Below are 22,233 nucleotides of genomic sequence, written 5' to 3'. Positions count from 1 at the left end.
TTACTGGTAGACTGGACACAGCTGAGGGAAGAATCTCTGAGCTTGAGGACATCTTAATAGAAACCTCCAAAATGGAGATGCAAAGAGAAGACTAGAAAAAAAACCTCAGAATATCCAAAAAGTTTGAGACAACTACAAAAGATATAACATGCAGCTAATGAGAATACCAGAGAGAAAATAAAGAGAGAAAGAAACAGAAGAAATATTTAAAACAATAATGACTGAGAATTTCCCCAAAGTAATGTCAGACACAAAACCACAGATATAGGAAGCTCAGGGAACACCAAACAGGATAAATGTCCCCAAAACCACACCTAGACAAATCATATTCAAACTACAGAAAACCAAAGATAAAGAAAAAAAAATACTGAAGTAAGCCAGAGGGAAGAAACACCTTATCCACACAAGCTCAAAGATAAAAATTACATCTGACTTCTCAGAAACCACAAAAGCAAGAAAAGAGTGGAGTAAAATATCTAAAGTTTTGAGAGAAAAAAAAAAAAAAACAAACCTCTCCAACCTAGAATTCTGTACCTTGCAAAATAATCCTTCAAAACTGAAGGAGAAATAAAGACATTCTCAGACAAACAAAAATTGAGGATTTGTAGCCAGCAGATCTATCCTGAAATGTTTAAGAAAAGTTCTTTAGAAGGAAGGAAAATGACAGGGATCAGAAACTTGTATCTACATAAAGAAAAGTGCAGCATTTAAGAAGGAACCAGTGAAGGCAAAAACACTTTTATTTTTCTTATTTTTAGTGGATCTAGCATAACATTTTGTTCAAAATAATAATAGCAACAGTGTATGCGATTATGTATGTTTATATATATATATGCTTATGTACACTTAAGTATAAGTGAAATAAATGACAGTGATGGTACAAAGGATGGAAGAAAGTAATCAGGATTATTTTGTTATTAAAAAATACGTGCATTACTCATAAAGCAATATAGTGTTTTTTGAAAGCAGACTTGGATTAGTTGCAAACGTATATTGCAAACGTATATTGCAAACTCCAGGACAACCACTAGAAAAAGTAAAACAAGAAATATAACTGATACGCTAAGAAAGGAGAGAAAATAGCTGGGCACAGTGCCATGCACCTGTACTCCCAGCTACCTGGGAGGCTGAGGTGGGAAGGTCACTTGAGCCCAGGAGTTTGAGGCCAGCCTAGGCAACACAGTAAGATCCCACCTCAAAAAACACCCCAAGAAACCAAAAAACAAAAAACAAAAAACAAAAAAGAAAATGAAATAATATAAAATACTCAGTTAAAACCACGTAAGACAGAAAAACAGTGGAAGACACATGTAGGAACAATGAACAAGAACAACAAATAGAAAAAAGTAAAAAATGGTAAATATTAATCCAACTCTATCAATAATCACTTTGAATGCTGATGATCTAAATGCACCAGTTAAAAGACAGATTATCAGAGTGGATCAAAAAATAAGACCTAACTGTATGTTGTCTACAAGAAACTCACCTTAAATATAAAGATAACTATATATTAAAAATATATGGAGGGGCTAGATGAGGTGGCTCACACTTGCAATCCCAGCACTTTGGGAGGCTGAGGCAGATGGATCACTTGAGGCCAGGAGTTCAAGACCAGCCTGGCCAACATGGTGAAACCCCATCTTTAATTTAAAAAGAATACAAAAATTAGCCAGGCGTGGTGGCACACACTTGTAATCCCAGCTACTCGGGAGGCTGAGGCACAAGAATCACTTGAATCTGGGAGGCAGAGGTTGCAGTGAGCTGAGATTGTACCACTGCAATCCAGCCTGGGTGACAGAGTGAGACTCTGTCTAAAATATATATATATATATGGAGGAAGACACATCATGTTAACATTAAAGAAAGCTGAAGCAGCTATATTAATTTCTAAAGGAAGCTGGAGTAGCTATATTAATTGGAGACAGAGCAGACTTCAGATCAAGTAAATTTGTCAGGGATAAAGGATATTATATAATGATAAAGGGATAAATTCTCCAAGAAGACATAATATCCTTAACATGTATGCATCTAACGAGAGAATGTCAAACTACATGAGGCAAAAGCTGATAGAACTACAAAGAGAAACAGATGAACATACTACTATAGTTAGAGACATCAAAATTCCTCCATCTGAAACAGACAGATCCAGCAGGCAGAAAATCAGTAAGGACACAGCTGAACTCAACAACACCATCAATCAACTAGACATCATTTATATCTATAGATATTTCAACCAACAGCTGAATACGCATTCATCTCAAGCTAACATGGAACATTCACCAAGAAAGACCACATTTTGGGCCATAAAACACATGTTGACAAATTTAATATAATAAAAATCATACAATATTTGATCTCATACCACAATGGAATTAAACTAGGAATCATAACAAAAAGGTAACTGGAAAATCCCCAAATACATGGAGACTAAACAACACATTCTTAAAAAACATATGGGTCAAAAAAGAAATAAGGAGAAATTTAAAATATTTGGAACTAAATAAAAACAGGAAGCACAGCTTATCAAAATTTGTGGAATGCACCAAAAGCAGTGCATAGAAGAAAATTTATAGGCCAGCAGTGGTGGCTCACACCTGTGATCCCAGCACTTTGGGAGGCCAAGGCAAGAGGATCACTGAAGTCCAAGAATACGAGACCAGCCCGGGCAACATAGTGAGACCCCAATCTCTATAAAAAATAAAAATGAAATTAGCTGGGTGTTGTGGCATGTGCCTGTAGTCCCAGCTACGTGGGAGGCTGAGGCAGGAGGATCACTTGAGCCCAGGGAGTTGAGGCTGCAGTGGGCTATGTTCATGCCACTGCAGTCCAGCCTGGGTAACAGAGCAAGACCCTGTCTCAAAAAAGAAAAAATGGAAAGAAAAGAAAGAATAAAAAAGAAAATTTATAGCACTGAACACATTAGAAAAAAAGAATGATTTAAAATAAACAATCTAAGCTTCTATCTTAGGACACCAGAAAGAGAAGAGCAAAAAATAAGCAAAAGAAAAGAGATAATAAAAATTAGAGCAGAAATCAATGAAATTAAAACAAGAAAGCAATGGGGAAAATAATCAATAGAACCAAAAGCTGGTTCGTTGAAAAGAAAACTGATAAGCTTCTAGCCAAGCTAACTAAGAACAAAAGAGAAAAGACACAAATGGCTAATATCAGAAATGAAAAGGACAACACTACGGATGCCGTGGACAAATAAAAGGATTAATAAGGGAACACTATGACCAACTCTATGTCCACAAATTTGGTAACCTTGGTGAAAATTTCTTGAAAAACAATTCCTTAAAAGACACAATCAGCCAAAACTCACACAAGAAAAAAACAGAAAGTCTGAATACATCTATATCTATTAAACAACTTGAGTCAATGGCCTTCTAAAACAAAAATCATAGGCCCAGATGGCTTCACTGGTGAACTCCACCAAACGTTTAAGGAAGGTATTTTACCAATTCTCCATAGTCTTTTTCAGAGGACAGGAGTGGAGTAAATACTTTCTAACTCATTCTATGAGGCCAGCATTACCTTAATATCAAAACCAGACAAAGACATTATAAGAAAACTACAAACCAGTATCTCTCATAAACATAGATGCAAAAATCCTCAATAAAATATTAGCAAAATGAATCCAACAATGTATAAAAAGAAAAACAGACCATAACCAAGTAGGACTCATCCCAAGTGTGCAAGACTCATTCAACATTTGAACACCAGTTAACGTAATCCATCACATCAACAGGCTAAAGAAGAAAAATCACATGACCATATCAATAGATGCACAGAAAGCATTTGACAAAATCTAACACCCATTCATGATAAAAACTCTCAGTAAACTAGGAATAGAGGAGAACTTCCTCAGTTTGGTAAGGAATATCCACAAACAACCTCTAGCTAACATCATACTTAACGGTGAGAAACTTAAAGCTTTCCCACTAAGATCAGAAACAAGGCAACGATATCCTTTCTTACTACTTTTTCAACACTGTACTGAAAGTCCTAGTTACTGCAATAAGACAAGAAAAAAAAATAGATGGGGAAGAAAGAAGTGAAACTGTCTATTTGTATCTGACATGACTGCCTATATAGGAAATTCAAAAGAATTGACAAACATACACACAGACTGGAATTAATAAGTGATTACAGCAAGGCTGCAGGATACAAGGTTAATGTACAAAAGTCGATTGCTTTCCTATGTAGTTTTTTTATTATTATTATACTTTAAGTTTTAGGGTACATGTGCACAACGTGCAGGTTAGTTACATATGTATACACGTGCCTTGTTGGTGTGCTGCACCCATTAACTCGTCATTTAACATTAGATATGTCTCCTAATGCTATCCCTCCCCCCTCCCCCCACCCCAAAACAGGCCCCGATGTGTGATGTTCCCCTTCCTGTGTCCATGTGTTCTCATTGTTCAATTCCCACCTATGAGTGAGAACATGCGGTGTTTGGTTTTTTGTCCTTGCGATAGTTTGCTGAGAATGATGGTTTCCAGCTTCATCCATGTCCCTACAAAAAGGACATGAACTCATCATTTCCTATGTAGTTTCTATAATGATTAAAGTTTCTGAGTTACATCTTTTTGCAAATAAATTTTTTAAAGCAAAACAAAAAATTCCTTTAAAAAAACAAAATGTTATAATTACCTATGTAATCTAAATAAATGTTTAAACAAAACCTGAGTCTCTCTTGGGTCTTCACTGCCAAAATAACAAAGAAAAGAAGGGAGGCTGGGCATGGTAACTCATGCCTATAATCCCAGAACTTTGAGAAGCCAAGGCAGGTGGATCACTGGAGCCTAGAAGTTCACGACTAGCCTGGGCAACACGGTGAAACTCTGTCCCTAAAAGAATACAAAAATTAGCTGGGTATGGTTGGTGTGTGCCTGTAGTCCCAGCTACTCGGGAGGCCGAAGTGGAAGGATCACCTGGGCCCAGGTAGGTTGAGGCTGCAGTGAGCCATGATCATGCCATTGCACTGCAGCCTGAGTGACAGAGTGAACCCCTGTTTCAAAAAAGAAAAAAAAAAAAAAAAGAGGAGGAAGAGAAAGAGGAGGAGGAGGAGGAGGAACAACAACAACGGTTGTGCCAAAAAGGGCCATAGCTAGGTACAACCTATTTGCTGCACAAACTGTGTTGGATGCACACTTAAGGACAAGGCTATTAAGAAGTTTGTCATTTGAAATACAGTAGAAGGTACAGCTGTCAGGGACATTTCCAAATTGAGTGTCGTTGATGTCTCTGTGCTTCCCAAACAGTGGATGAAACTGTATTACTGCACAAGTTCTGCAACTCATAGCAAGGTAGTCAGGAATCATTCTCATTAAGCCTAGAGGACCAAACAACTCCACTCCAATTCAGATCTAAGGATGCTGACCCATGATCTCATCAAAGCCTGTGCATGGAGCTGAGTCTCTAAAGACTGAAGAAAAACTATCTTCTGGAAAAAAATTAAATAGAAATTAAGCTTTAAAAACAAAACTAAACCCCAAAACACCAAGGGCAACAAAAGGTTAAAGAAAAATAAATTTTATTTTTGTGTTGCTTTTTGAAAAGAAATATTAAAAATATGATTTTATTGGCTATTTAAGGAAGAGAGAAAGAAATGAAAATGAGAGAAGACACAATTACAAAGGAGCAAGAAAATGGGGGGAAAAACAGAAAAAAGACCAGAGAAGGGAAAGACCTAAGGGGAGGTGCCATGAGGGGGAGATTTGAAAAGCAGAGACCAAAATGAACAAGATAGAGAAAGTAAACTAAAGGGGAGAGTTAGATGGAAATGACACGGATGGAACGTTTGACACAAACAAAATTTTACATTGAAACTTAGAAATGCACCCTGAAAAAAGGAGACATGCGCTGAAGGAATGATGTTGCTGAATCAGATAGAAACACAAAGAGGTGAGATCTTTCAGGATGTTGGTGAAAAAAAGGATTTCACAAAGTAGAAATGGCAGTATTTCCTTGTTTTTCCCTCGAGGAATCTGGCTGTAGATGGATGGTACCTGTTCTTGATTTAGGGTTCACCAAGGATAATAAGATATAATTCTGAGTGAAAATATTGCCAGGAAGGCCTTTTTCATACAACCAGATTTATGTTGAGTCAGCAAGCAAAAGGAACATATATCAAAAAACTACAAACATTATTTAGGATCAATCTGTCTGAATTCAGTGTGTAGCATTCTAATGATCACTTGCAGCACTGCAGTCAATTATAAAAAAGATAATTTTGAGTATTTGGAGACTGAGATCAGGAAAATAATGTGTATAATGTGTATCATCCATGTACAAAAGGGTATGCAGGGATTGCATAATGGTATTATGACTACAGCAGTAATAATATATATTTTAAAATAACTAAGAGAATTAAATTTCAAATGTCTCACCACAAAAAATGATATCTAAGTGAGGTGAGGAATATGTTAATTAGCTTAATTTAATCACTCCATATTGTTTATATGTTTCAAAACATCATACTGTACCCCATAAATATAGCACAATTATGACTGTCATTTAAAAATAATAATTTACAAATTAATTTCTTTTTAAATACAGTTTACCGGATACTTACATCTCTGATGAAATACTCAAGTGTAGCATAGGCAATGGCAATTCCATCATGGGTGCTCGTCCCTCTTCCTAGTTCATCCAAGATAACCAAGGACTGTGATGTTGCTTTTCTGATTATTTCTGCTGTGTCAGTCAGTTCTTCCATAAATGTACTCCGTCCTTTATATATATTGTCTGCAGCACCCATCCTACAAGCAAGATAAAAACACCTTGATTTTCCTCTTAACTTTCTTATTAGGAAGCCAAACATTATTTTATGAAAATATAAAAGATCACTAAGAATCTATATATTTTGAGCCAATAATAGCTCAAATTAAATTAAACAAAAGAAAACATGTTGGATGTAAAGACTGTCTAACATCATACTGTACTTTGTAGGAACATTCTGGATAGAATTCGAGGTATTGCACAGAACTCCTAAAAAGCAGGGAAACGTTTGATCCTGCTTTTTTCTCACTAATAAATCCAAATCAAAGTTTTGGTACTCACAGGACAAAACAATGCTGCTCTGTGTTTCTGTGTTTAAAAGTCCATGATACTGTACAAAGATCTTGTACAATTAAAGGTTTTTTTCAGTGTTTCCTTAAGAAGATTCCATACTGATATTACAAATTAAAGTACTAAATATAAAGTAACTTATTTATACACAACTTTTTACTGGAACTAGAATTATAGATGTTTGATACCTTGAACAGCAGCTAATACAGGTTCCTAAAGTAGATTTTATGAAACAGTTCCTACAGATGTCAAGAAATAGATCCAAAAGATTTAAATTTCTTTTCTGTAAGACTTCTTAAAGCCTTTAGTATGAGACTACATATTGTGCTTTTTTTTTTTTTTTTGGACAGGGTTTCTCTCCCATCGCCCAGGCTGGAGTACAGTGGCATGCTCTCGGCTCACTACAACCTCTGCCTCCTGGGCTCAAGTGATTCTATAGCCTCAGCCTCCCAAGTAACTGGGACTATAGGTGCATGCCACCACACCTGGCTAACATTTTTTGTATTTTTAGTAGAGGCAGGGTTTCACCATTTTGGCTAGGCTGATCTTGAACTCCCAACCTCAAGTGATCTGCCTGCCTTGGCCTCCCTAAGTGCTGGGATTACAGGCGTGAGCCACCGTGCCCAGCTAGTGCATTTCTTAGAGAAGGATCTAGTACACAGCTTTTCTTTAACTGATTTAACCATGGTCCCTGAAATGTCTTCCAGAGCACCTTGCAGCAATAATGTCTTCCAGAACACATTTGGGAAAACATCTATATAATGCAAAAGGAACTGAAAAAAACAAAGGAATCATTAGGTAATACTCAGTGTTATGCAGTTAATTGCAAAACTTAGAATTCAGGTTTTTCACCCAGTAGCCAGCTTTGTGAATGCTGGTAACTACTTTCTCAGCAAAATCCCTTCATTGATTTAGTTTTGCTACGATAGTTCACAAAATAGGACATATACTTCACATTTGACCTACAGCACCATAACGTAACTTTCATTTCTTGAGAAATTCATGGTCAAATTGCACCTTAACCAGCTGTGTGGCTGAAGCAGTATAAGGACAAGGGAGATGGAATGTGATGTCGACACATGGGCAGAGCCTTAGAACTGTTCCAGTAACCAGCGGCATTGAGAAATTGTATAATTTCTGAAATGCTGCCACCTTAGGAACATTCTGGCTACTTTTTCAAAGTTCAAATACTGGTATTTACCTCAAATTTCAATGTTTACTTTACCAATATTTCCTTTTCCCCTACCACAAAACAGGATGATGAAACTTTCATATCCCTGAAACTACTCAGAATGCTTCAGAATCACAATGGTTCACCATATCCACCACTGTTTGCCTTTACTGTGGCAGGATGTAAGCTGACAAAAAGAAATCTTTGGCTGATAACAGAACATTCTGATGAGGGATATATTTTGGGGGGTCATTAATTTTTAGAAATTAGGATAATACACAAGCACTGGATACAGTTTTTTGTTTTTTTTTGTTTTGAGACAGGCTCTTGATCTGTCACCCAGGCTGGAGTGCAGTGGCAATGATAACAGCTCACTGCAGCCTCAACCTCCCAGGCTCAAGCGAGTGCCCACCTCAGACTCCTGAATATCTGGGACCACTGGCGCGTGCCGCCACACCCAGCTAATTTTTAAATTTTTTGTAGAGTCAAGGTCTCACTATGTTGCCTAGGCTGTTGTTGAACTCCTGGGTTCAAATGATCCTCCCGCCTTAGCCTCCCAAAGTGCTGAGATTACAGGCATGAACCACCATGCCTGGCTGTTGTATACAGTTTTAATGCAGTAGATTAAGCATTATACTTAAGTGCTTTCTAAAACAGTAAAGTAAGAGTGGTCTTGTTAGAAATGTCAAGAATTGTAAGATGTGCCTGGACAAGTTATTTCTAGGCAGATACACACACATATTTATAAAAAACATTTTGTATATGACAGAGGTGAGATTTCAAATTAATAGGTAAAGGATGAACTACCAGTCAATGAAAAAGATGCTAGCTAATTAGTTATTTCAGAAAAAACAAAGATGTATCCCTATATAAGCCATATTCCAAAATAAATGTACATGGATTTAAAAGTTTAATGTAAAACTAGAAATCATAAACATACCAAGCTATATAGATGAAATTTAATCTCTAGACAGGTGAGTGGGTGGCTTTACATATACGGCATCAAAACATATATTTAGCAAAAGACACATAATAAAAAAGTTAAAGGCAAACCACAAACTGAGAAAAAACTTACAGTAATTATAACGAGCACTTAACATTCCCAAAATAAAGTCTGACAAAGCAAAACAAAATGATGAACAGAAAAACAGGCAAAGAACATAAAGAGTCAATTCACAAAAGAAACAAACTCATGAAAACACCCAAATATGTAAATTCAAACAGGAAAAATATTCATATTCTATATATATATTGTAATATGTATATTGCTAAGTTAGCAGAGATTAAAAAGAATATGATCTGCCATTATCAAGAGTGCTGGGGGGAAAGGGTATTTTTATGTGAGACAGAGACTTGTTACAATCTTCCAAAAGACAATTTAGCAATGTCTATTAGAAATCTTTCATGACCTATAAATTTCATTTTAGGAATTAACATTATGAAAACTATCAGAGATACATGAAGAAATACATGTACAAATGTGTTCTTGATGTTATTTAATGAAAAGTTGGAAAAAATCAAATATCCAATAATAAGAGAAAGAGTAAACAGTGTTATGATGAAAAACTATGCAACCAATAAAATTAGTATGTTAGAATTTTTGGCATCGGAAAATGGTTATATTAATAACACAGTGAATGTTAAAAAATGAGGTCACCAGAAATTTTTTAACTTCAGTGGAGGGGTCTGCTAGAAAAAGGACCTATTGAGCTACTGGAAATTTATCCTTGCTATTATAATAACTCAAGTAATGTTCCAGTCAGATATATGAGCAGCATCCACATTAAAGAAAAATTTGAGGACACATGAGGAACAATGACAGTATGAAAGAGAAGACTCAGAAAACCAACAGAACAAGTACAATAGAGGAAGTGGATAAAAATACAATTCACTGGTGATATGATTTGGCTCTGTGTCCCCAGCCACATCTTGTCTTGTAGCTCCCGTAATTCCCACATGTTGTAGGAGGGACCTGGTGGGAGATGACTGAATTATGGGGGCAGGTCTTTCCTGTGCTGTTCTTGTGATAGTGAATGAGTCTCATGAAATCTGATGGTTTTAAAAACGGGAGTTTCCCAGCACAATCTCTCTCTTTGCCTGCTGCCATCCACATAAGAAGTGACTTGCTCCTCCTTGCCTTCTGCCATGATTGTGAGGCCTCCCAGCCATGTGGAGCTGTAAGTCCAGTAAACCTCTTTCTTTTGTAAACTGCCCAGCCTCGGGTATGTCATTATCAGCAGCATGAAAATGGACTAATACAGTAAATTGGTACCAGGAGTGGGGTGTTGCTGGAAAGATACTTGAAAAAGTGGAAGCAACTTTGGAACTGGGAAACAGACAGAGATTGGAACAGTTTGGAGGGCTCAGAAGACAGGAAAATGTGAGAAAGTCTGGAACCTCCTACAGACATGTTGAATGGCTTTGACAAAAATGCTGATAGTGATATGAACAATAAGGTCCAGGCTGAGGGGGTCTCAGATGGAAATGAAGAACTTGTTGGAAACTGGAGCAAAGGTGACTCTTGCTTTGTTTCAGCAAATAAACTGGCAGCATTTTGCCCCACCCTAGACATTTGCGGAACTTTGAACTAGAGAGAGGTGATTTAGGCAGAGGATGATCTGGCAGAAGAAATTTCTAAGCAGAAAAGAATTCAAGAGGTGACTTGGGTGCTGTTAAAGGCACTCAGTTTTATAAGGGAAACAGAGCATGAAAGTTTGGAAAATTTGCAGCCTGACAGTGTGATAGAAAAGAAAATCCCATTTTCTGAGGAGAAATTCAAGCCAGGTGCAGAAATTTGCATTAAAAACGGGGAGGTGAATGTTAATCCCCAAGACAATGGGGGAAATGTCTCCAGGCATGTCAGAGGTCTTCATGGCAGCCCCTTCCAACACACCCTGGGAGGCCAAGGAGGAAAAAGTGGTTTCATAGGCTGGGCCTGTAGACCCCCGCTGTGTGTAGCATAGGGACTTGGTGCCCTGTGTCCCAGCAGCTCTAGCCATGGCTAAAAGGGGCCAAGGGACAGCTCAGGTTGTGGCTTCAGAGGATGCAAGCCCCAAGCCTTGGCAGCTTCCATGTGGTATCGAGCCTGCAGGTACACAGAAGTCAAGAACTGAGGTTTGGGAACCTCCACTTAGATTTCAGAGATGTATGAAAATAACTGGATGTCCAGGCAGAAGTTTGCTACAGGGCAGAGCTCTCATGGAGAACCTCTGCTAGGGCAGTACAGAAGGGAAATGTGGGATTGCAGCCCCCACACAGAGTCCCCACTGGGGCACCATCTAGTGGAACTGTGAGAAGAGGGCCACAGTCCTCCAGACCCCAGAATGGTAGATCCACCTAGAGCTTGCACCACATGCCTGGAAATGCCACAGACACTCAATGTCAGCCTATGAAAGCAGCTGGGAGGGAGGCTGTACCCTGCAAAGCACAGGGGAGGAGGTGCCCGACCATGGGAACCCACCTCTTGCATCAGTGTGACCTGGATGTGAGGCATGGAGTCAAAAGATACCATTTTGGAGCATTAAGATTTGACTTCCCTGCTGAATTTCAGACTTGCATAGGGCCTGTAGCCCCTTTGTTTTGGCCAATTTCTCCCATTTGGAATGGCTGTATTTACCCAATGCCTGTACCCCCATTGTATTTAGGAAGTAACTAACTAGTTTTTGATTTTACAGGCTCATAGGCAGAAGGGATTTGCCTTGTCCTGGATGAGACTTTGGACTGTGGACTTTTAAGTTAATGCTGAAATAAGTTAAGACCCTGGGGGACTGTTGGGAAGGCATGATTGGTTCTGAATGTGAAGATATGAGATTTGGGAGGGGCCAGGGGTGGAATAACATGGTTTGACTCTGTGTCCCCACACAAATCTCATCTTCTAGCTCCCATAATTCCCACGTGTTGTGGGAGGGACCCAGTGGGAAATGACTGAATTATGGGGGCAGGTCTTTCCTGTGCTGTTCTCATGACAGTGAATAGGTCTCATGAGATCTGATAGTTTTAAAAACGAGCATTTCCCTGCACAATATCTTTACCTGCTGCCATCCACATAAGATGTGACTTGCTCTCCCTTGCCTTCCACCATGATTGGGAGGCCTCCCTAGCCATGTGGAACTGTAAGTCCAATAAACTTCTTTCTTTTGTAAATTGCCCAGTCTCGGGTATGCCTTTATCAGCAGTGTGAAAATGGACTAATACAACTGGAAAGAATTAAAACAAGCAAAATCTCGATCTGGTATCCTCAGGGAGATTAAGAACATGACAGACTTAAAACAAGGAAAGTCTATGAAGAAATAAACAACTGGAGAACAAGAAATCTTGAAAATTAAAAATATGATCACTGAAAAATTTACTGTATGAGTGAAATTAAAATTTGATGCTGTATAGGACCAAGCTTTTATTTTATTATTGTTTATTTGAGAAAGGTTCTAACTCTGTCGGCCAGGCTGCAGTACAGTGGCATGAACACAGCTCACTGCAGCCTCAATCTTCCTGTGCTCAGATGATCCTCCCACCTCAGCCTCCTGGGAAGCTGGGACTACAGGCATGCCCAGCTAATTTTTTATTTTTTGTATCTTTAGTAGAGACGGGGTTCCACCATGTTGCCCAGGCTGGTCTCAACACCTGGGCTCAAGTGATCCACCGGCCTCAGCCTCCCAAAGCACTTGGATTACAGGCGTGAGCCACCGTGCCTTGCCCTAGACCAAGTTTTAAACCTGGAAGATAAATTCAAAGAAATCTCTGAGAACAGTAAAGAGAAAGACCAAGAAATGTAAAGTGCAAACAAATAGATTTAAAACATGGAGGCCATGTCCTAACAGTTGAAAGCTGCTCAAATAGGAAGTGCAAAAGGTACAAACAACAAAGGTAATGAAATAAAATAAGAAAATGCCCCTATGCTGAAATAAGACATGCATCTCCATATGGGAAGGTTTCATGAAATGCTGAGTACGATTAGTAAGAAAAGATTTACATCTAAACATTCTGCTGAAAATTTTATAATAAGGATTAAAAAATTCTAAATGCCTCAGAGAAAGAAAAAATTCATCATTAAGCAAGGGATGAGAATCAGACTCTTATTGACTTTTTATCTACATTGAATGTAATACTGGAAGATAATGGGAGCAATTTCTTTAAATTTAAAATCTAGATATTTATATTCATCTAAACTTTCAAAGCAAATATGAAGATAAAGCTATTTGAGGCTTCTAAAACTAAAAAAATTTGCCACCAAGAGCCCTACATGAAAAAAGTACTCAGAGACAGACTCAAAAAAAAAAAAAAATATTCAGCCGGGTGCAGTGGCCTATAATCTCAGCACTTTGGGAGGCTGAGGCAGGCAGATCACTTGAGGTCAGGAGTTTGAGACCAGCCTGGCCAACATGGCAAAACCGCATATCTACTAAAAATACAGAAATTAGCCAAGGGTAGTGGTGCATGCCTGTAATCCCAGCTACTCAGGAGGCTGAGGCAGGAAAATCGCTTGAGCCTGGGAGGCAGAGGTTGCAGTGAGCTGAGATCGCACCACTGTACTTCAGACTTGGCAATGGAGCGAGAATCTGTCTCAGAAAAAAATCCAAAAATTAAGGGTCGCTTCCAAGACGGCTAAATAGGAACAGCTCCAGTCTGTAGCTCCCACCGAGATGGATGCAGAAGATACGTGATTTCTGCATTTCCAACTGAGGTACCTGCTTCATCTCATTGGGACTGGTTGGAAAGTGGGTGCAGCCTATGGATGGTGAGCTGAAACAGGGCAGGGCATTGCCTCACCTGGGAAGTGCAGGGGGACGGGGGATTTCCTTTTCCTAGGCAAGGGAAGCCATGACAGACTGTACCTGAAGAAACAGTACACTCCTGACCAAATACTGCACTTTTCCCACGGTCTTTGCAACTGGCAGACCAGGAGATACCCTCCCATGCCTGGCTCAGCAGGTCTCACGCCCACAGAGCCTTGCTCACTGCTAACGCAGCAGTCTGAGATCAACCTGCGACGTTGTAGCTTGACGGGGGAGGGGCATCTGCCATTGCTGAGGCTTGAGTAGCTCACAGTGTAAACAAAGTGGCCTGGAAGCTCAAACTGGGCAGAGCCCACCACAGTTCAGCAAGGCCTACTGCCTCTCTAGATTCCACCTCTGGGGGCAGGGCATAGCAGAACGAAAGGCAACAGACAGCATCTGCAGACTTAAACGTCCCTGTCTGACAACTATGAAGACAGCAGCGGTTCTCTCAGCATGGCATTCAAGCTCCGAGAAGGGACAGACTGCCTCCTCAAGCAGGTCCCAAACCCCCGTGTAGCCTGACTGGCAGACACCTCCCAGTAGGGACTGACAGACACCTCAAACAGGCAGGTGTCTCTCTGGGATGAAACTTCCAGATGAAGGATCAGGCAGCAATATTTACTGTTCTGTAGCCTCTGCTGGTGATACCTAGGCAAAGAGGGTCTGGAGTGGACCTCCAGCAAACCCCAACAGACCTGCAGTTGAGGGGCCTGTTAGAAGGGAAACTAACAAACAGAAAAAAATAGCATCAACATCAACAAAAAGGACATCCACACCAAAATGCCATCTGTAGGTCACCAACATCAAAGAACAAATGTAGATAAAACCACAAAGATAGGGAGAAACCACAGCAGAAAAGCAGAAAATTCCAAAAACCAGAGCGCCTCTTCTCCTCCAAAGGATTGCAGCTCCTCAGCAGCAACGGAACAGAACCGGGCAGAGAATGAGTTTGATGAGTTGACAGAAGTAGGCTTCAGAAGGTCGGTAATAACAAACTTCTCCAAGCAAAAGGAGCATGTTCTAACCCATCACAAGGAAGCTAAAAACCTTGAAAAAAGGTTAGATGAATGGCTATCTAGAATAAACAGTGTCGAGAAGACCTTAAATGACCTGATGGAGCTGAAAACCATGGCACGGGAACTTCGTGATGCATGCACAATCTTCAATAGCCGATTTCATCAAGTGGAAGAAAGGATATCAGCAACTGAAGATCAAATTAATGAAATAAAGTGAGAAGACAAGATTAGAGAAAAAAGAGTGAAAAGAAATGAACAAAGCCTCCATGAAATATGGGACTATGTGAAAAGACCAAATATACATTTGATTGATGTACTGGAAAGTGATGGGGAGAATGGAACTAAGTTAGAAAACACTCTTCAGGATATTATCCAGGAGAACTTCCCTAACCTAGCAAGGCAGGCCAACATTCAAATTCAGGAAATACAGAGATCACCACAAAGATACTCCTCGAGAAGAGCAACCCAAGACACATAATTGTCAGATTCACTAAAGTTGAAATGAAAGAAAAAATGTTAAGGGCAGTCAGAAAGAAAGGTCTGGATACCCACAAAGGGAAGCCCATCAGACTAACAGTGGATCTCTTGGCAGAAACCACACAAGCCAGAAGAGAGTGGTAGCCAATATTCAACATTCTTAAAGAAAAGAATTTTCAACCCAGAATCTCATATCCAGCCAAACTAAGCTTCATATGTGGGGGAGAAGTAAAATCCTTCACAGACAACCAAATGCTGAGAGATTTTGTCACCACCAGGCCTGCCTTACAAGAGCTCCTAAAGGAAGCACTAAACATGGAAAGGAATAATCAGTACCAGCCACTGCAAAAACATGCCAAATTGTAAAGACCATTGACGCTATGAAGAAACTGCATCAGTTAACAGGCAAAATAACCAGCTAACAGCAAAATGACAGGATCAAATTCACACATAACAATATCAACCTTAAATGTAAATGGGCTAAATGCCACAATTAAAAGACACAGACTGGCAAATTGGAGAAAGAGTCAAGACCCATCAGTGTGCAGTATTCAGGAGACCCATCTCAGGTGCAAAAACACACATAGGCTCAAAATAAAGGGATGGAGGCAGATCTACCAAGCAAATGGAAAGCAAAAAAAAGCAGGGGTTGCAATCCTAGTCTCTGCTAAAACAGACTTTAAACCAACAAAGATCAAAAGAGACAAAGAAGGGCACTACACAATGGTAAAGGGATCAATTCAACAAGAAGAGCTAACTATCCTAAATATATATGCACCCAATACAGGAGCATCCAGATTCATAAAGCAAGTCCTTAGACACCTACAAAGAGACTAAGACTCCCACACAATAATAATGGCAGACTTTAACATCCCACTATCAATATTAGACAGATCAATGAGACAGAAGGTTAACAAGGATATCCAGGACCTGAACTCAGCTCTGGACCAAACGGACCTAATAGATATCTACAGAACTCCACACCCCAAATCAACAGAAAATACATCCTTCTCAGCACCACATCACAATTATTCTAAAATTGACCACATAACTGGAAGTAAAACACTCCACAGCAAATGTAAAAGAACAGAAATCACAACAAACTGTCTCTCAGACCATACTACAATCAAATTAGAACTCAGGATTAAGAAACTCACTCAAAACCGCACAACTACATGGAAACTGAACAACTTGCTACTGAATGACCACTGGGTGCATAATGAAATGAAGGCAGAAATAAAAGTGTTCTTTGAAACCAATGAGAACAAAGACACAACATACCAGAATCTCTGGGACACATTTAAAGCAGTGTGTAGAGTGAAATTTATAGCACTAAATGCCCACAAGAGAAAGTAGGAAAGATCTAAAATCGACACCTTAACATCACAATTAAAAGAACTAGAGAAGCAAGAGCAAACAAATTCAAAAGCTAGCAGAAGGCAAGAAATAACTAAGATCAGAGCAGAACTGAAGGAGATAGAAAAAATCCTTCAAAAAGTCAATGAATCCAGGAGCTAGTTTTTTGAAAAGATCAACAAAATTGATAGACTGCTAGCAAGACTAATAAAGAAGAAAAGAGAGAAGAATCAAATAGACACAATAAAAAGTTATAAAGGGGACATTACCACCGATCCCACAGAAATACAAACTACCATCAGAGAATATTATAAACACCTCTACGCAAATACACTAGAAAATCTAGAAGAAATGGATAAATTCCAGGACACATACTCCATGCCAAGACTAAACCAGGAAGAAGTTGAATCTCTGAACAAACCAATAACAGGTTCTGAAATTGAGGCAATACTTAATGGCCTACCAACCAAAAAAAGTCCAGGACCAGATGGATTCACAGCCGAATTCTACCAGAGGTACAAAGAGGAGCTGGTACCATTCCTTCTAAAACTATTCCAATCAACAGAGAAAGAGGGAATCCTCCCTAACTCATTTTATGAGGCCAGCATCATCCTGATACCAAAGCCTGGCAGAGACACACCAAAAAAAAGAGAATTTTAGACCAATATCCCTGATGAACATCAATGCGAAAATCCTCAATAAAATACTGGCAAACCAAATCCAGCAGCACATCAAAAAGCTTATCCACCACAATCAAGTCGGCTTCATCTACGGGATGCAAGGCTGCTTCAACATACGCAAATCAGTAAGTGTAATCCATAACATAAACAGAACCAATGACAAAAACCACATGACTATCTCAATAGATGTAGAAAAGGCCTTAAACAAAATTCAACAGCCCTTCATGCTAAAAACTCTCAATAAACTAGATATTGATGGAACATATCTCAAAATAATAAGAGCTATTTATGACAAACCCACAGCCAATATCATACTGAATGGGCAAAACTGGAAGCATTCCTTTTGAAAACCGGCACAAGACAAGGATGCTCTCTCTCACGCCTCCTACACAACATAGTATGGGAAGTTCTGACTAGGGCAATAAGGCAAGAGAAAGAAATAAAGGGTATTCAGTTAGGAAAAGAGGAAGTCAAATTGTCCCTGTTTGCAGATGACATGATTGTATATTTAGAAAACCCCATCGTCCCAGCCCAAAATCTCCTTAAGCTGATAAGCAACTTCAGCAAAGTCTCAGGATACAAAATCAATGTGCAAAAATCACAAGTATTCCTATATACCAATAATAGACAAATAGCCAAATCATGAGTGTACTCCCATTCACAATTACTACAAAGAGAATAAAATACCTAGGAATACAACTTACAAGGGATGTGAAAGACCTCTTCAAGGACAACTACAAACCACTGCTCAACAAAATAAAAGAGGACATAAACAAATAGAAGAACATTCCATGCTCATGGATAGGGAGAATCAATATCGTGAAAATGGCCATACTGCCCAAGGTAATTTATAGATTCAGTGCTATCTCCCACATCAAGCTACCACTGATTTTCTTCACAGAATTGGAAAAAAGTACTTTAAACTTCATATGGAACCAAAAAAGAGCCCGCATTGCCAAGACAATCCTAAGCAAAAAGAACAAAGCTGGAGGCATCATGCTACCTGACTTCAAACTATATTACAAGGCTACAGTAACCAAAACAGCATGGCACTGGTTCCAAAACAGATATATAGACCAATGGAATAGAACAGAGGCCTCAGAAATAACATCACACATCTACAACCATCTGATCTTTGACAAACCTGACAAAATAAGCAATGGGGAAAGGATTCCCTATTTAATAAATGGTGCTGGGAAAACTGGCTAGCCATATGTAGAAAGCTGAAACTGGATCCCTTCCTTACACCATATATAAAAATTAACTCAAGATGGATTAAAGACTTAAATGTAAGACCTAAAACCATAAAAACCCTAGAAGAAAACCTAGGCAATACCATTCAGAACATAGGCGTGGGCAAAGACTTCATGACTAAAACACCAAAAGCAATGGCAACAAAAGCCAAAATTGACAAATGGGATCTCATTAAACTAAAAAGCTTCTGCATAGCAAAAGAAACTATCATCAGAGTGAACAGGCAACCTACAGAATGGGAGAAAATTTTTGCAATCTACCCATCTGACAAAGGACTAATATCCAGAATCTACAATGAACTTAAACAAATTTACAAGAAAAAAACAACCCCATCAAAAAGTGGGCAAAGGATATGAACAGACACTTCTCAAAAGAAAACATTTATGCAGCCAACAGACATACGAAAAAATGCTTCTCATCACTGGTCACCAGAGAAATGCAAATCAAAACCACAATGACATACCATCTCATTCCAGTTAGAACAATGACCATTAAAAAGACAGGAAACAACAGATGCTGGAGAGGATGTGAAGAAACAGAAACTCTTTTACACTGTTGGCGGGAGTGTAAATTAGTTCAACCACTGTGAAAGACAGTGTGGCGATTCTTCAAGTATCTAGAACTAGAAATACCATTTGACCCAGCGATCCCATTACTGGGTATACACCCAAAGGATTATAAATCATGCTACAATAAAGACACATGCGCACGTATGTTTATTGTGGCACTATTCACAATAGCAAAGGCTTGGAACCAACCCAAATGTCCATCAATGATAGACTGGATTAAGAAAATGTGGCACATACAACAGACACATGAAAAAATGCTCATCATCACTGGCCACCAGAGAAATACAAATCAAAACCCCAATGAGATACCACCTCACACCAGTTAGAATGGTGATCATTAACAAGTCAGGAAACAACAGGTGCTGGAGAGGATGTGGAGAAACAGGAACACTTTTATACTGTTGGTGGGAATGTAAACTAGTTCAACCATTGTGGAAGACAGTGTGGTGATTCCTCAGGGATCTAGAACTAGAAATACCATTTGACCCAGCCATCCCATTACTGGGTATATACCCAAAGGATTATAAATCATGCTGCTATAAAGACACATGCACACGTATGTTCACTGTGGCACTATTCACAATAGCAAAGGCTTGGAACCAACCCAAATGCCCATCAATGATAGACTGGATTAAGAAAATGTGGCACATATACACCATAGAATACTATGCAGCCATAAAAAAGGATGAGTTCATGTTCTTTGTAGGGACATGGATGAAGCTGGAAACCATCATTCTCAGCAAACTATCGCAAGGACAGAAAACCAAACACTGCATGTTCTCACTCATAGGTGGGAACTGAACAATGAGAACACTTGGACACAGGAAGGGGAACATCACATACTGCGGCCTGTCGTGGGGTGGGGTGAGTGGGGAGGGATAGCATTAGGATATATACCTAATGTAAAGGACAAGATAATGGGTGCAGCACACCAACATGGCACATGTATACATATGTAACAAACCTGCACGTTGTGCACATGTACCCTAGAACTTAAAGTATATAAAAAAAAGAGCATTTCTTAAAATTAAAAAAAAAAAATGTGGCACATATACACCATGGAATACTATGCAGCCATAAAAAAGAATGAGTTCGTGTCTTTTGCAGGGACATGGATGAAGCTGGAAACCATCATTCTAAGCAAACTATCACAACAACAGAAAACCAAACAATGCATGTTCTCACTCACAGGTGGGTGTTGAACAATGAGAACACATGGGCACAGGGCAGGGAACATCACACACCAGGGTCTGTCAGGGGTAGGGGGGCTGGGGGAGGGATAGTATTAGGTGAAATACCTAACGTAAATGACGAGTTGATGGGTGCAGCAAACCAACATGGCATATGTATACCTATGTAACAAACCTGCACATTGTGCACATGTACCCTAGAACTTAAAGTATAATAAAAACAACAACAACAACAACAAAAACCCAAAAATTAGCCGGGTGTGGTGGCAAGTGCCTATAATCCCAGCTACTCGGGAGGTTGAGGCACGAGAATTGCTTGAACCTGGGAGGCGGAGTTTGCAGTGAGCTGAGATTATGCCACTGCCCTCCAGCCTGGGCAACAGAGCAAAGAAAAAAAAAAAAGAATATTCAAGGAAGATAATAACATGAGATACAAGGAAGAGCAGCAGTCAAAATGGAAGAAGTGAAAAAAGCTGGATAGAAATGAAGAGTTTTAGACTGGGATGCCTAGAAGATTCCCCTTTCCTTTCCCCATTGCTTGTTTTGTCAGGTTTGTCAAACAACAAAGTTTAGTACCTTAGAATGATATACATATATATTTAGCTCTAAAGAGAATATACATTAACATGTGATCACAATAATGCATTCCATTTTTAAACTAGCCTATGAAAAAGCAAAAGAGATAATACACCAGTAATAATAAATGTCAGAGACCTTTTCAAGGTAAAAACAGTTTTATAAACTGGAACCTGAGAAGAAGAAAGGCTCAAGCTTGAATTGATAAAAAATTTCTTCATATTTTATAGCAAAAGGTCAACAGATACTGCCTAAAGCTAATAAATCTAAAACCAGAGTTAAAATATTTTATATTAATATAATGTTAACTACCAGAAGAAAATCAGGGACCACTCAGTGGTTGCCTCTAGTGAGTAGGGCTGGGGAGGGTAGCAGGGGGTTGGGAGGAAATGGGAATCCTCTTACTTAGTTTTCAGTTTTGTGCCCTCTGATTTGCTTTAGTTTCCTCCTACCATGACAGCCACTGCTGCTGTAATTATAATTTTTGAAAGTATTTTATTGTGTCACTTTTATTAAAAACTACATGTGCAAAAAATATATACAGAAGGCTATCAACATGTTTAGAGTAGTTATCTCTGGGTAGGAGGATTACGGTCATGTGGTGACCCTTTCTCACCCCCCAAGCACCTAGCAAACATCTGACACAAAGATGGAGATTGATAAATCGGCATTAAATGAAAACAACATAATCAATCCTTCTTTCCCAATTCCAGTGGATTAAAATACACAGGAAATATTGTTCTAGGATGGCTATAAAATTTTATGCTGCTTATTTTCATTACTATCATTGGGATACCCTTAAGAATCGGTTCAAAAAATATAGAGTGTGCCCAGATATATAGCGTGAAGACACATACACATATAAGTAGCAAATTTATTTTATTTTATTTTATTGAGACAGAGTATCGCTCTGTTGTCCAGGTTGGAGTGCACTGGCACAATTTCAGCTCACTGTAACCTTCACCTCCAGGGTTCAAGTGACTCTCACGCCTCAGCCTCCCAAGCAGCTGGGACTATAGGTGCAAGCCACCACACCTGGCTAATATTTTGTAGTTTTAGTAGAGATGAGGTTTTGGTATGTTGGTCAGGCTGG

General features: G+C 39.1%; 1 protein-coding gene across 11 annotated transcripts in view; it reads right to left on the bottom strand.

Moving 5' to 3' along the window:
• Positions 1-22,233, bottom strand: part of MSH3 (mutS homolog 3) — a 228,349-nt gene that overhangs the window by 15,825 nt on the left and 190,291 nt on the right. For all 11 annotated transcript variants that reach the window (NM_001131571.1, XM_063723860.1, XM_054555021.2 and 8 more), the window contains 1 exon segment: positions 6,581-6,767. In NM_001131571.1, the coding sequence (NP_001125043.1) occupies positions 6,581-6,767 (187 nt within the window).

This window comes from Pongo abelii, chromosome 4 (assembly GCF_028885655.2).
Source record: "Pongo abelii isolate AG06213 chromosome 4, NHGRI_mPonAbe1-v2.0_pri, whole genome shotgun sequence".
Lineage (NCBI taxonomy): Eukaryota > Metazoa > Chordata > Mammalia > Primates > Hominidae > Pongo > Pongo abelii.
The sequence above is the reverse complement of the archived record's forward strand: the minus strand, read 5'-3'. Positions and strand labels throughout refer to the sequence as shown.